General features: G+C 34.6%; 1 protein-coding gene across 1 annotated transcript in view; it reads left to right on the top strand.

Annotated features, from left to right (window-relative positions):
- The window catches only part of LOC134211401 (membralin), a 364,609-nt gene that overhangs the window by 70,349 nt on the left and 276,847 nt on the right, over positions 1-17,413 (top strand). Inside the window, exon 8 of the mRNA XM_062688213.1 lies at positions 16,920-17,003. Within this exon, the coding sequence (XP_062544197.1) occupies positions 16,920-17,003 (84 nt within the window). The remainder of the gene's footprint in view (positions 1-16,919; positions 17,004-17,413) is intronic.

Genomic DNA, 17,413 nt, shown 5'->3' with positions numbered 1-17,413 from the left:
ATCTCAAAACCCTATCTTTTTCGAACGTAATTTTTTAGGAAAACGGTCCATTATATTAGCTATCTACCATGAAAATTTGGTGATGGTAAACTAATAAACAAAAAAGTTATGACATTTCAAACATTTCACAATTTTCACATTTAGTAAAAAAAATTTTTTGTCTGTGTAAGTTATTTCGAGAATTGCAGTTTGATGCAGATTTTATTGTTAAGGGACGTGATTTAAACAAGTTGTTTTCATGATATTTTGATTTAATTATTCATAGCATCTATAAGAAACTTAGACACGATCCAGTGTTGTGATCAAAAGTATTGATAGTGTCATAATTTTCATTGCAAGTGACTGGCGAAAAATTCTTTTAATAGTGTTGAAACCTGTTGATAATAACGTTGATAGAAACATATCAGAAATGTTATTTTTAAGACAAAAGCTGCAAAATCAAAGATTTATATACACGTGTACGTCTATAGTTTACCTGCAAAAAATATACCTCTTAGAGAATAGACTTTATGATCGGGAGGAAACGGGTATCTTCAACAACAACAAATGTATGATAGGTACATACCATGACAATGCTCACGAAAAAGCAAAAAAATTACTACTACTAAGGTTGTTAAAGATCTTATAGTATTTTTTTTCTTCAGTCAAGCAAATGACACCAAACTAGTCAGTAAAAACTTAAAAGTGATTTTGTTTATTGAAATATTACGAACAACATGAGTAGCCGCTTTCTCAACTGTTGTAGGCCGTTTGATGGAAAAAAGTGTTCAAAAGAGTTACGAAATCTCACCGAAAGCACCATAGATAAACTGAAAGCGACTGGTTATGCTCCAATGTCCACATTGAATACAAATTTACGCATTTGCACGTCCTGCCGTCTAAACGTTGACAAAAGAGCAATCTGTATATCATCGGTTGAGCAGAGCGCAGGAAGTTCGAAAACGACAGCAACTGAGGAATTGCCAGATGTATCGACAACAACTGAGGAATTACCAGAAGTATTAAGTGCTGAGAGCCTTGCCACCGTACCATCAGCGAAATCTGTTTCAACAAATCAATCGGAAGATGAGTGTATCCAAAAGGTCAACATCGAACGCTTTAACGAGGGCATAGCTGGGATAAAAGTGACTCCGATTAAATGGAGTAAGATGGACTACGTTTATTACACGGAGAAAAATACCGTGAAATAAACGAAGCTGTACGAAGAAACCTCTTCAAATTAGGACCTGATGATGTGGAAAATACAGACTACGATGAGGTAATTATAAATATGAAGGAAAGGTTCTCGAATGCAGCCACGACAAGGAAAGAAAAATTATTGATTTTGTCGATGCTGCCAAGTTCGTGGTCTATTCAGGATGCCATTGATGAGTTCAAAACCAATAGAAATACAGTAAAAGAGGCAAAACAATTGAAGAATAACTGTCTTTCAACCAAAAATACTAGGTCTAGTACTGCATTAACAGATGAGACAAAAGAAATAGTAGTTCAATATTTTGAAGATGATGAAGTAAGTCGAGCTATGCCTGGTCAAAAGATTATGTATCAGTAAAAAAAGATGGAAAGCGTCAAGCAATCCAAAAACGATTAATGATGACGACTTTGAAAGAAGCGTACACACGCTTCAAGGAAATTCACGATAATATTAAAATAGGTTTTTCCTCATTTGCAAGCCTTCGGCCAAGGCAATGTAAGCTTCTTTCCAATTCAGGAACACATAATGTGTGTGTGTGCACAACCCATGAGAATATTAATCTTATTTTACATAGTTTGAAAAAAATCAATTTAACAAAGGATATTAAAATGTTAACTGGTAGTCTTTTGTGTGAAAATACAACATCAAATTGCTATCTACGATCTTGTTCGGATTGTCCAGATTCTTCATCATTGGAAAATACTTTATTCGCTGAGTTTGAAGAAAAATATATTGATCAGTTATCATTTGAGCAATGGGTGACCACGGATAGGTGTGACATAGAAACTATTGTAAAACCTGTAGATGAGTTTGTGTCATATTTTTGCTTGAAATTAGAAAGTTTAATCCCTCACGATTTCATTAAAACAGAACAATCCAGCTTTTTAAAAATACGAAAAATACATTACAAAATGGTGAATTTTAGTCATTTGTGATTTTTCTGAAAATTACAGCTTTGTATTGCAAGATGAAGTGCAGTCCCATCACTGGAACGTACAACAAGCTACAATTCATCCATTCGTTATTTATTTTAATGGCAGTACGCAAATTGAACACTTAAGTTTTATTATAATTTCCGAAGATTTAAGACACGATTCAGTATCCGTAAACTTGTTCATTGAAAAATGATTAACTTTTACGCGTTGATAAGAATAAAGTAGTCAAAAAGATATATTTCATGTCCGATGGAGCAGCGTCGCAGTACAAAAATCGTAAAAAATATTCGAGCCTATGTCAATTTAAATCAATGTACGGAATTGATGCAGAATGGCTTTTTTTGCTACGTCACATGGCAAAGGTCCTTGTGATGCTATTGGAGGAACAATAAGGCGCATGGCCACAAGAGCAAATTTAGCCAAAGAACGTGAGCATCCAAATAAAACTGCGAAAGAACTTTTTGATTGGGCGAATCGTAGAAAAGAAAAAGATTTAACCAAATTATCATTTTGTTTTACTACTACTGAAGAGTACGAAATAAAGGCTTCAGAGCTCAGCGAGCAATTTAATAACGCGAAAACGATCCAAGGAACCCAAAAATTTCACTGTTTCATTCCATTGTCGGAAAATAAAATTAAAGCAAAACTATACTCAAACTGTGCTGATAATAATTCAAAAGTGTTCGATATTTTAAAAAATTTGAATAAAAATAAATAAAAAATAAGTATTATTGCCGATTTCACGAATTTGAAGAGTTATGTGTAGATTGTGATTTGCCTGCTTCTTTTTCTCACACTCACTCTCATTTCGGGTTGATCAATTTTTGTTACTGAAACTTACCCAATTATAACCCATTACTTGTTAGTCACATGTAAGCGTGTACACTAAATCGATTCCCGCCATGATTTGACGTCTATTTGTTTTCAGATTGAGAACTCACACACAAAGATTATACACGGAAAATCAAACTTTTATGAGTGTATTGAGTGTGAGAAAAAGATGACTGTGAGAAAAAAATCTCGCAAAACTCTTATAAAGTGCAAAAAGCGCAATAATAAACTGTTTTCATGATATCATAACCCATACCAAAATTCAAACCCAAAACTCTTAGAGTTTCTATAACAACATTGTGTAACTGCCACATTTAATTTAATACTTAGGATAATATTAATTCATTTTTATTTATTTATACATATAATATTTATACATATAATATACATAATATCGATGAATACATTAATATGGAATATCATACAAACAACTTGTTTAACTCACGCAAGGCCCTTAACAATAAAATCAGCATCAAACTGCGATTCTTGAAAAAAAAAATACACGGAAATTTTTTTTTGTTTACTATATGTGAAAATTGTGAAATGTTTGAAATGTCATAACTTTTTTGTTTATTAGTTTACCATCACCAAATTTTTATGGTAGATAGCTAATATAATGGACCGTTTTCCCTAAAAAAATTACGTTCGAAAAAGATAGGGTTTTGAGATATTTGAGTTTTGTGACAAAATGATATTTTTAAAGGCAAAAAAATTTTTTTTACTGTGCACATTTTCTTAAGAATCACCATTTAGTTGTCTAACTTTGCTGAAAAATCATAACAATCGAACATTCCGTTTTTGCTGTGCAGCTTTTAAATATTTTGAACCATTTTCACATACACCCTTTTGAAAAGTTAGTCGTGACTCAATATGAAGATTTGATATCGAAAAATGACGATTTAGATGAAATTGAAAAACTGTGCAAAGTTTCAACTCAATAGAAAATCATGAATTAAAAATTTTCTTAAATTTTGATGCTGTTGCTTGGAATCGCTCAGTCTGGTTTAAATTTGAAAGGTTCTTGTTGTAATTCTACTCCTATCTCAAAACTCCCCAAAAAACTGAAAACACGGAAAAGCCAAATTCAAAACGCTTCTCCAAGAATTCTCGGATATCCAGAAGTAATTTTAGAAAATCTTCTGAGTAAATTCTAAGGGCCGAGGGGTGCTTCTACAATTCTGGCTAGTTTATTGTTTGTTCTAAAGATCTGAGGGTGTTGCTTTTGAAATTATGGAGGATTCATTCTATTGAGACAGGATGGGTTTCCAGTGAAGATCCTTAAGAGTTTTCAGTTGAATTTTTGGAAGGATTCCCATTGAAGATGCAGGAGAATTTTTCAGTGATGCTCCTGAAACCTAGTAGAATTTTAATAGGAAGTCCTGGAAAATATTGCTGAAGTAATTACTGCAGGAACTCGTTGATGAATACCTGAAAGAATTCCTGGACAAATTTGTGAATTTCTGCAGCAATTCCAGAAGAAATTCCAGGAAGATTTTCATGAGAAGTTTCTTTAGGAATTCCAGTAGGAATATTTGGAGAAAGTCCAAGAATAACTCTTATAGCAGTTCCAGGAGGAACTCTCAGAGAAATTTAAAGAAGAATAGCTGGAGGATTTTCAGGAAAAAGTTCAGGATGAATTTCCTAAAATTCTACTTGGTGCTCCTTCCAGAAATTACTTCTGAAAATCTCATCCAGGAATTCGCCCTGATTTCCTCCAGAAATTCATTCTGAGTTTCCCCATGAATTCATTTAGAATTCCTTCGAGAATTTATTTCGAATTCTTTCAGGAATTCATTCTCAATTCCCCCAGGAATTCATTCTGAATCTCCCCAAGAATTCGTTCTGAATTCCCCAAAAAATCTTTCTGAATTCTTCCAGGAATAAATTCTGAATTCCAACAGGCGTGAGTTATTCCTGCAGTAGCTCCAAGATAAGTTTCTGGAGAGACCAGAGATGAACTTAATTTGAAGAAACTCCATGAGGAGCTTCACGAGGAATTACTGGATCAAATCCGAGATGAATTGTTGCAGGAACTCCAAAAAGAAACTTTAAGACCTTTAGAAGCAATTCCTGAAAGAGCTCCTGAAAATTGAAGGAGAAATATTTGGAAGAAATTCCAGAAGAAAATCCTGGGGGACTCCAGGAGTAATTTCTAGAGGAACATCAGTAAAGATTCCCGTAAGAACCCCAAAAGTATACCCTAGAAAAGGTACCAGGAGGAACTTTAAGAATAATTCCCGAAGGAAAACGAAAGAAGAATTTCCGAAGAGACACTCGGCGGAATCCCTGCAAAATCCTTCAGGATCTCCTGGAGGATCCCCTGCAGGAACTCTAGGAGGAATTCCCGGAGGAACTCCAGGAGTGATTTCTGCTCCAAGAAGATTTTTTGAAGACACTCCAGGAAGGATTCCAGTAGGAATTCCAAAAAGATATCCAGGATAACCCCATATAGAATCCCTGCAGGAATCCCAGGAGGAATTTCTTGGTGAACTCTAAGGGGAATCCTAGAGAAACTCCAGTAGGAATATCTGGTGGATCTTCAAGAAGAATTTTTGGAGAAATTCCTGTGCGATTTCTTGAAGGAACTCCAACAAGGCATTCTTAAAGTAACTTTCTACGGGAATTCAGAATAATTTCCTGGGGGAATTTAAAATGAATTCCTGGTGGAATTTGGACAGAATTCCTGGGGAAGCTCTGAATTAATTCTAGAAGGAATTCAGAATGAATTCAGAATAAATTCCTAGGGGAATTTAAAATGATTTCCTGGGGGAATTCAGAATGAATTACTGGGGAAATTCAGTATGAATTTTAGAAATTCTTCTTGCAGGCCTGGTAGCGAGTCACTTTTTAGTGACTTGGTCACTATTTTGAATCTAGTCACTAAAAAGTCACTATTTGCATCCGAAAGTCACTAAAGTCACTATTTTCGCATTGCCTATAAAAAAAAGTTTAAAATAAATATCATTCGTAACTACTATTATTATCAGCCAAATCAAATGTAAATCTGGTAGCAATATATTAAATTTGGGAAATATGCAACAAAGAAGTTCCAAGTTCCAAGTGTGTTGTGAAAATCGTGAGGTTATTTCCGATTTATGTCAACTATGATCTTTTTCTTCCCGAATGGAATTCGTTAAAATGCGAAAGGCTGTCCTCGAGTATAGAGCACAGAATTGAGAAGTACTGGAACTAGAAACACGGATGTAAAAGGTTACCGCCGCCAGGGGTGACAATGGGTCAAATAGTGGTGAGAATGGGTCACTGTTCCACTGTCACTACATAAAATGCTTGTAGAAGAGATTTAATGTATCTGAGGACAAGAAACTGAATTATGAGAGACCTTTTTGAACGATTTTGTTATCTGACCTCCACGCTGTCGGTGAGGGCGCTGACCCCCCCGACCGATTGTCACCCCGACGACGGTATTATGAACAAAGCGATTGAATTGCATTCCGTATATTGGATCCGCTCCATTTGATAGTACAAAACATTATCCGGGAACTGTCTACCATTTAGAAATTATAGTTTATTAAAATTTATGGATTTCTAATAAGAGACCACAGTTTTATTGGATTTTCAAATTTTTTTCTCAGAAAGCCAAATCGTGTCCAAAATCTCAAAAACTACATTTAAATTTGTTATTAAACCATAGTTTAATAATGGGTCAAATCGTATTTTTAAAATTTCTTAATTATTTAATTAATTTATATTTTTGGTCCCACCAAAAATTTATAAGCTTTGTGAGTGCAAATAGTTCACCGTCTAGGAATCAATTGGATTATTATATAATATTCTTTGGATGTTATATAGAAAACTTCATATTAAACAACAATAATGTTGTTGCAATTATCAACATAATTTTGTGACACAACTTGTCACTCACTAGATACCTTCTCGTGGTGTGTTACTTAATATCAGGTACCATGGTCACATTCAGCGATGTCAAAAAATCGCTTCTAGCGACCAACGAACATGTACACAGCTTATGTGAGATCCATAAGCATCGTCGTCAGTAAGCGATGCTTTTCGCTCTCCACTCTTATTCGTGTGCAGCGTTTCGGGTAGTGAGCTACCATGATCTCAGGAGAGCAAGATTTACGAGAATCGGTGTCGTCTACACTCACAGCTTGTAACTCATGCGACTCAAAGTTTATTGTGAGAGCACGCAAAAGCCGTTACTCTCAATGTGTGCAGTTGTAGACATCAAGTTGATCGGAACATGTACAACTTACGAGCAAATGGAATCAAATCACGATCATTGCTGCAATGATCGTGATTCTTCCCTGCAAATCGGACACGCGTTTTCGATTGCGCGGCTGCTCGCTCACATGCAGAACGACACGTTCTTATCCTTTTTACGGAGCAAATAGAAGGATGTTTAAATTCTCTGAATGTCTTTTTAGTCTGGAATACCGCATGTCGGAACTACGCGGGCGCGCGCTGAAAATACGTGGGCATAAACACACCCCGGTGGGATTCAGGGTGCGCGTCCGCGTGATTCTTGCGTACTGTTTTTAACGATTAACTGACATTTAGAGAATTCAAACATTGTTCTATTAGTTGCATTAACTAAATGAAGTTGTTGAAATAGTGAAACTCAGAGAGTTCATTTCCCGATACTTTTTCTTATCCCGGATTTCGGGATAAAAAATACTGCTAGTTCAAGGAACATTTTTCGTAATAATAAGCAAAACTGAATATTGATACGGGATATATTCAATAGCAAAAATTCGCAGCAGAAAACAATTTGGCATGCACGTGAGTTTGTTACAACTTTGGTTTTGTGACGTACACAAATCGCCACACCAGCATGCAGCAGCAAAAAATTCAAAAAATGCAGTACCCAGTTTTCATTCAAAAGTTATAACGAGGTTTCCTCCTTAAAAATTGGAATTAGTTGCAATTTTTTTAATCGATTTAACAAGTCGATTTCCCATATAAGGGGAATACACTTGTTCAAGGACATTATGTTATTGTTGGTAGGTTCATTTTGTTCAATTTGGTAGCATCATTTAGCTTTATATTTTCATAGCCTTTCTTTAAAAATAAGTTTCTTCTCTAGGTTTCATATTATTTACACTTCTCAAATAGTTGCCAATTTCGTTGTCAGGATTGAGGCAGATGCAGCATTTCAAATGACGATGTACCGTCGTTCGGGATGACATTGGGCCAAAAACGGACACTCTTAATTTAGCCGGGGTCCTTTCAGTTTTCGAAATTCTACGCATTAAATAAAAAATAATGATTTTTTTTGTTCCTCCTTGTTTTATATCGTATACATTTGAAGAGTGAAATATTTGTACATAATACACAGGATTCTGTTTTTAAACGATTTTTTTTCGCTCGTATTTTTGATCGTGTGGCTTTAATTTACCACCAAAACGCTCGCAACATGTTCCTAAAGATCCTGAATAAATCAAAGAAAAATCACATGATTATTAATATGCGTTAAATATTTGAGATGAGTGGAAAATTGAGAAAATGTAAATCGTGTAAAAACAAAATCCAGTATATAGTAAGAAAGAAGAATAGATTCAAGAAATTATTTTATTTTTAAACAATAAAATGTGAAATTAATGAAATCGAATTGAAAATTTGTATTGCCCAAAACGTGTTTAGGTCGATTTTAGAAAGCAAAATAGTGATGTTTCCGCGATCGTATGCGGCCTACACGAAGATCGAAGTTGTTACACTGTTTAGGTCATAGCTGTGGTAATCAAACTGATGGAGCTGCCAAACAGTATACAGGCAGCGACTAGTAGATATTGACTACTGACCGGTGTTGCTGGAGTGCAAAGGTTGTAACTTGTAAGTGTAACTGGCTCTCATAGCGAAAACAAAAATTTGAGTTGTAGAGGGTTAGTACCCCAGAAACTGTTACGAATCTTAGTGAAAACTTTAAGTCATTCTAAAGAATATTAAAATTTATGTTTAACAAATCGCAAAACAAGTTCCTAGGGCTATTTTTTCCTTCATAGTCGTAATTTTTTATTAGCTATAAGTTCATCACGGACCAAGGGCTAATTGTAATAGTACCATAATGTTAGAAATTTGAATGAAAAATTATTGATACAACAAACCTGTATTAAAATAGTGCCAATAATGCCACACAGATCTATTACATAACTAGATTTTAGATACATGAATTGTAATGTAAAGCAATTTTCGAAGGTTTAATCAGCTCTAACAGGAGATTTATCCTCTATCTTCCTTCGCTGTTGAAACTGATCAATATTTTTTTGAAAATATGCATTTTCCTGCCAGTTTTTCTTCAGAACTCATGAAACTGTTGTATTTTGACAATCTTCCAACCGTCAAATTAAACAAGTATCAGTATTTGGGTGGTTCAAAAAATCGATTTTGCTCCACAGTGCTCATCTGATTCTTTACCATGTTCTGGGTGTCCTGTGAAAATTTGAGCTCATTTGGATTTAAACTGATTTAGCACAAGTTTGCATGCAAATTAGTATGGAGAAATTTATTTTTTCATTATACTGTTAATGACGTTTCCCCATTAAGCGCATGTTAAAAGAAAACCTACATAGCTAAAAGGGATACTCAACAACTTTCACCCAACGAAAATCGCATGTTGATTAATCGTCCCAATAATTAGTAATCGATTTTAAGACAGGTTGCGAATCTTCAGTCATGATCGTTAAACTTCTTTGAGGGCATCACTGAAATGTGCAGTGCAACATAGTAGCCTGAATTTGTGTGTGCTATCTTTCGCGCCACGAGCAGCAATGTTGCCTGTTGATGAGTTATGCAATTATCTCCAGAAAACCACGGTATAGATTAAATTCGATTACTAATTATTGGAACGATTAATTGAGACGCGGTTTTCACTGAGTGAAAGCTGTTGAGTATTCCTTTTAGCTATGTAGGTTTTCTTTTAACATGCGCTTGATGGGAAAGCGTCATTAACAGTATAATGAAAAAATAAATTTCCCCATACTAATTTGCAAGCAAACTTGAAACGGCTTGTGCTAAATCAGTTTTAATCCAAATGAGCTCAAATTTTCAGAGGTCACTCAGAACATGGTAAAGAATCAGATGAGCACTGTGGAGCAAAATCGATTTTTTGAACCACCCTAATCAGTATATTTAAACATAGTTGATCCCAAGACGAATCGATTAGTGAGGTAATATTGAGCGATCCCAAGCAACAGCATCAAAATTTAAGAAAATTTTTAATTCATGATTTTCTATTGAGTTGAAACTTTGCACAGTTTTTCAATTTCATCTAAATCGTCATTTTTCGATATCAAATCTTCATATTGAGTCACGACTAACTTTTCAAAAGGGTGTATGTGAAAATGATTCAAAAATATTTAAAAAGCTGCACAGCAAAAACGGAATGTTCGATTGTTATGATTTTTTCAGCAAAGTTAGACAACTAAATGGTTATTCTTAAGAAAATGTGCACAGTAAAAAAAAAATTTTTTTGCCTTTAAAAATATCATTTTTGTCACAAAAACTCAAATATCTCAAAACCCTATCTTTTTCGAACGTATTTTTTTTTAGGGAAAACGGTCCATTATATTAGCTATCTACCATAAAAATTTGGTGATGGTAAACTAATAAACAAAAAAGTTATGACATTTCAAACATTTCACAATTTTCACACATAGTAAACTAAAAAAATTTCCGTGTATTTTTTTCAAGAATCGCAGTTTGATGCTGATTTTATTGTTAAGGGCCTTGCGTGAGTTAAACAAGTTGTTTGTATGATATTCCATATTTATGTATTCATCGATATTATGTATATTATATGTATAAATATTATATGTATAAATAAATAAAAATGAATTAATATTATCCTAAGTATTAAATTAAATGTGGCAGTTACACAATGTTGTTATAGAAACTCTAAGGTCTAAGAGTTTTGGGTTTGAATTTTGGTATGGGTTATGATATCATGAAAACAGTTTATTAATACTTATTTTTTATTTATTTTTATTCAAATTTTTTAAAATATCGAACACTTTTGAATTATTATCAGCACAGTTTGAGTATAGTTTTGCTTTAATTTTATTTTCCGACAATGGAATGAAACAGTGAAATTTTGGGTTCCTTGGATCGTTTTCGCGTTATTAAATTGCTCGCTGAGCTCTGAAGCCTTTATTTCGTACTCTTCAGTAGTAGTAAAACAAAATGATAATTTGGTTAAATCTTTTTCTTTTCTACGATTTGCCCAATCAAAAAGTTCTTTCGCAGTTTTAATTGGATGCTCACGTTCCTTTGCTAAACTTGCTCTTGTGGCCATGCGCTTTATTGTTCCTCCAATAGCATCACAAGGACCTTTGCCATGTGATGTAGCAAAAAAATGCCATTCTGCATCAATTCCGTACATTGATTTAAATTGACATAGGCTCGAAAAATTCTTACGATTTTTGTACTGCGACGCTGCTCCATCAGACATGAAATATATCTTTTGACTTCTTTATGCTTATCAACGCGTAAAAGTTAATCATTTTTCAATGAACAAGTTTACGGATACTGAATCGTGTCTTAAATCTTCGGAAATTATAATAAAACTTAAGTGTTCAATTTGCGTACTTCCATTAAAATAAATAACGAATGGATGAATTGTAGCTTGTTGTACGTTCCAGTGATGGGACTGCACTTCATCTTGCAATACAAAGCTGTAATTTTCAGAAAAATCACAAATGACTAAAATTCACCATTTTGTAATGCATTTTTCGTATTTTTAAAAAGCTGGATTGTTCTGTTTTAATGAAATCGTGAGGATTAAACTTTCTAATTTCAAGCAAAAATATGACACAAACTCATCTACAGGTTTTACAATAGTTTCTATGTCACACCTATCCGTGGTCACCCATTGCTCAAATGATAACTGATCAATATATTTTTCTTCAAACTCAGCGAATAAAGTATTTTCCAATGATGAAGATTCTGGACAATCCGAACAAGTTCGTAGATAGCAATTTGATGTTGTATTTTCACACAAAAGACTACCAGTTAACATTTTAATATCCTTTGTTAAATTGATTCTTTTCAAACTATGTAAAATAAGATTAATATTCTCATGGGTTGTGCACACACACACATTATGTGTTCCTGAATTGGAAAGAAGCTTACATTGCCTTGGCCGAAGGCTTGCAAATGAGGAAAAACCTATTTTAATATTATCGTGAATTTCCTTGAAGCGTGTGTACGCTTCTTTCAAAGTCGTCATCATTAATCGTTTTTGGATTGCTTGACGCTTTCCATCTTTTTACTGATACATAATCTTTTGACCAGGCATAGCTCGACTTACTTCATCATCTTCAAAATATTGAACTACTATTTCTTTTGTCTCATCTGTTAATACAGTACTAGACCTAGTATTTTTGGTTGAAAGACAGTTATTCTTCAATTGTTTTGCCTCTTTTACTGTATTTCTATTGGTTTTGAACTCATCAATGGCATCCTGAATAGACCACGAACTTGGCAGCATCGACAAAATCAATAATTTTTCTTTCCTTGTCGTGGCTGCATTCGAGAACCTTTCCTTCATATTTATAATTACCTCATCGTAGTCTGTATTTTCCACATCATCAGGTCCTAATTTGAAGAGGTTTCTTCGTACAGCTTCGTTTATTTCACGGTATTTTTTCTCCGGGTAATAAACGTAGTCCATCTTACTCCATTTAATCGGAGTCACTTTTATCCCAGCTATGCCCTCGTTAAAGCGTTCGATGTTGACCTTTTGGATACACTCATCTTCCGATTGATTTGTTGAAACAGATTTCGCTGATGGTACGGTGGCAAGGCTCTCAGCACTTAATACTTCTGGTAATTCCTCAGTTGTTGTCGATACATCTGGCAATTCCTCAGTTGCTGTCGTTTTCGAACTTCCTGCGCTCTGCTCAACCGATGATATACAGATTGCTCTTTTGTCAACGTTTAGACGGCAGGACGTGCAAATGCGTAAATTTGTATTCAATGTGGACATTGGAGCATAACCAGTCGCTTGCAGTTTATCTATGGTGCTTTCGGTGAGATTTCGTAACTCTTTTGAACACTTTTTTCCATCAAACGGCCTACAACAGTTGAGAAAGCGGCTACTCATGTTGTTCGTAATATTTCAATAAACAAAATCACTTTTAAGTTTTTACTGACTAGTTTGGTGTCATTTGCTTGACTGAAGAAAAAAATTACTATAAGATCTTTAACAACCTTAGTAGTAGTAATTTTTTTGCTTTTTCGTGAGCATTGTCATGGTATGTACCTATCATGCATTTGTTGTTGTTGAAGATACCCGTTTCCTCCCGATCATAAAGTCTATTCTCTAAGAGGTATATTTTTGCAGGTAAACTATAGACGTACACGTGTATATAAATCTTTGATTTTGCAGCTTTTGTCTTAAAAATAACATTTCTGATATGTTTCTATCAACGTTATTATCAACAGGTTTCAACACTATTAAAAGAATTTTTCGCCAGTCACGTGCAATGAAAATTATGACACTATCAATACTTTTGATCACAACACTGGATCGTGTCTAAGTTTCTTATAGATGCTATGAATAATTAAATCAAAATATCATGAAAACAACTTGTTTAAATCACGTCCCTTAACAATAAAATCTGCATCAAACTGCAATTCTCGAAATAACTTACACAGAAAAAAATTTTTTACTAAATGTGAAAATTGTGAAATGTTTGAAATGTCATAACTTTTTTGTTTATTAGTTTACCATCACCAAATTTTTATGGTAGATAGCTAATATAATGGACCGTTTTCCCTAAAAAATTACGTTCGAAAAAAGATAGGGTTTTGAGATATTTGAGTTTTTGTGACAAAAATGATATTTTAAAAGGCAAAAAAAAATTTTTTTTTACTGTGCACATTTTCTTAAGAATCACCATTTAGTTGTCTAACTTTGCTGAAAAAATCATAACAATCGAACATTCCGTTTTTGCTGTGCAGCTTTTTAAATATTTTTGAACCATTTTCACATACACCCTTTTGAAAAGTTAGTCGTGACTCAATATGAAGATTTGATATCGAAAAATGACGATTTAGATGAAATTGAAAAACTGTGCAGAGTTTCAAATATTTTCGAAATGGTCGCTCAGGATCGACTGACATGCCCCCGTGGAATGCCTCTATTGTAAATCGGTCCATCCCTTTGTGACTTATATATTACGTCAAAGAAATGTTAATTCATTTTTATATATGGTCGGGCTTCAGCCAAAACTCACCAAACGGCTTTTTGACTGACTTGTGATATTTTGTTCGTACAAGGACAACGAAAATCGATTCATATCAATTCAAGCGTACATTTGCAATAGGATATCCTCATTTATTGGATTAAGGTATGTCCGATACGATTTGCGATCGAAAGTTTGGGCAGAAAAATACGTAATTTTTCGTTGGCGCTTGGTGCGTTTTGGCTGAACCCCGACCATATAGAAGAAGTTAAAATATACATAGTTTTTCAGTGTACTGAGAATAACTTATTATATGCACTATTTACATAATATCTCGAATCCTATTTTAAAAATAAAACCTAATGTGGGATGATTTTCATCGCAAATGAAACAGAAAAAATATTATTGCAGATTAATAAATTTATCCATAACAAACATGTATTAACTATATCAATCATTTTGTCGTCTGTAAATGAATTCAACCAAAATCAAAGTGTATTTTTTGTGTTTATATGTTCGTGGCATTAATCGAGCAATGAAGTAAGACCACTGGCGGCGTTAATTATTGTTATTTGAAAGATCACAACGTGGCGCAAGAACGCTGTCTTTGAGAACTACAGCATGCTTGGTGACAATCTTGCTTCACCAGTGACTCACATTCCTAGCTTCTGGCTGATCTAACGAGAGTCTCACTGGTCTCTTGCTTGTTTTTGTCTTTTTCTCATTTCTGATAGCATTCTAGATAAGGATTTTAAAAATAAAACGCTAGTTTGCAATCTACGAATTATACCGTAACAATGGTAATGCAACTTGTAGTTCTATACCTGGTTTGAAACTTTATACAAAAGTCACTATTTGGTCACTTTTTCTGCAATTGAAAGTCACTATTTGGTCACTTTTTCGTCATCGTTGGTCACTAAAGTCACTATTTTGAACGGCATTCATCGCTACCAGCCCTGTTCTTGGAGCTCCTCTAGGATTTCTTCCTGGAGTTTCTTCAAGCTTCAAGCTTCAAGCTTTTGGGAGCTCCTCCAGAAATTACTCTTATACTCCTGTTGTTCTTACAAATATTTCTCCTTCAATTTTTCATGAGCTTTTCCACGGTTTCCTTGTGCAGTTATTTTACGGTTTTTTTTTAAGTTCCTTCAAGAATTCTACCTGGGGTTCCTCCAGAAATTCTTATTCCATAAATTCTTGGAACGTCGGTTCCAACTTTCAGTGACAAATGAGAGAAAAAAAAATCGGCAGCGATATAATTTGTGAAATTCAGGTTTTATTTCGAGGAGAAGTTTCTGATGGAACCAAAGAAGGAATCAGTGGAGAAGTTCTACGTTGATTTTCCGAAGAAACTCTTAAAAATATCTAGGTGGAGTTGTCGTATGAACTCCAGCAAGAATTTCTGGTGGAATTCGAGAAGGATTCTTGGAAGAATTTCATTACACCTTTGTGGAAGAACTTCAGAGCGGAATTTCCGGCTGAACTTCAGGAGATATTCGTGGAGGAACTGCAGAAGAAATTAATGTATAAATTCTCTACAATCTTTATGTATAGCTCCTTCAGGAATTTCAGGAGGAATTCCTGGTTGAACTCCAGAAAAAAATCATTTAAAAACTGCAGGAGTAGTGGGATTCTCCTGAATGGAATCCTAGAGGATCTCCACGATGGGTTTCTGGAAGAACACTAGAAGGTACTCAACAAGGGTTCCTGAATTTCCAAATTCCTAAACTCCTACAAATTCCTAAATTCCCAAATTCCTGAATTCATAAATTCCTGAATCCCTAATTTCATGAAATGATAAATTCCCAAATTTCTAAGTTTCTAATATCGTGAATTCTCAAGTTTCTAGATTCATGATTTCCTAAATTCTTAAATCTCTAAGTTATTTAGTTCCTAAATTCGTCGCCGCCCACAACCAGGACGTTAGGCAAGAAGATTCACGCCTCGATTGTGTGCTTTTCAATAGATGGTATTTATGCCTCCCATTCATATTCTTTCGCTTCATACAAGTTCGTACCCTAGCGAACGGCTTTCAATCTGTTGATTTTGAAATAAAAACTATTATTATTATTATTATTGTCTTTATTTTAGAGGCTTTCAGCCCTAGGCTGGCTCACCTCTTACGAAATAATAACTATTGTTTATCGATTATCCCTCATACTAAATAAATCAATATAAATCCCTAAAAAAATCCTGAATTTTAAATTCCTAAATTCCAAAATGTCATATATCGTCATTACTCTACCAGTTCAGATTGCAGTTTTCAGCCTGGCCAGCGCACTTGCGCCGCGATCCAACTTCGTTTCCCCCAGTGACCATAATCTTATCAACTGCACAAATCATCCAAATTCTAATCCCGTTTTCTCGGTATAAGAAAATTATTTATTTTTCTTGCTCATTTTTCACAAACTGGATTTTTAGAAACACAAATAATACTAACTATTGATGAAATATAATGTTAATTTTCACTTGGCATAAAATGTTTGATGGTTTCAATTCGAACGGCTTTCATACAAGCAACATATTGCGACTTGTAAGTGTAGCAAAAAGCGTGGAACGGAACATTCCGGCTGGTTCTCAGCGGCCAATATACGGATTTAAAATCTGTAGTCACTAGCGAAATCCTGATATCCTACAGTTTGTAACTGGAAAGAATCATGACAATTGGACTAAAACACTTGAGATATATCAGGCAAAGTTGCCGTTCCACGCTTTCTGCAGGGGTTGGTACTTACAGTGTTAATGTGTGAAGGATTTCAAAATCATTTTCTAATCGATTTTTTACAACTTCTTTCATTTCAGTTGATCTGCTTCAGATGTTGGAATTCAATATTCCTGTTCGCTTCCCTGCGGCACCACTATTGACGGTTATCCTGGCACTAGTCGGTAAGTACTTATTTATACTCAATCAGGGCTTATTGGGCTAACACGATGATACTTTCATGCCCAGGGAAGTCGAGACAATTTCCAATCCGAATATTGCCTAGATCGGCACCGGGAATCGAACCCAGCCACCCTCAGCACGGTATTGCTTGGTAGCCGTGCATCTTACCGCACGGCTAAGGAGGGCCGTATTGTGCTCAATTCAGGTCAAATCTGGACAAATGTTATAACATCACCCTGACAATAGTAGAACAAAACTTGTCAACGCCGTCCTATTAGGGAATCAATATTGTTTTCCGATAATATTCATCACTTACTAAACCTAACGGAGAAACCTATTTCATGTAAAAAATTTAATTTGTTGTAACATCATTTGATCGCAATCAATTTATAGTACCCAACCGTAGTAACAG

This window comes from Armigeres subalbatus, chromosome 2, assembly GCF_024139115.2.
Source record: "Armigeres subalbatus isolate Guangzhou_Male chromosome 2, GZ_Asu_2, whole genome shotgun sequence".
Taxonomy (NCBI): Eukaryota; Metazoa; Arthropoda; class Insecta; order Diptera; family Culicidae; genus Armigeres; species Armigeres subalbatus.
This window is presented reverse-complemented; position numbering and strand designations above follow the sequence as displayed.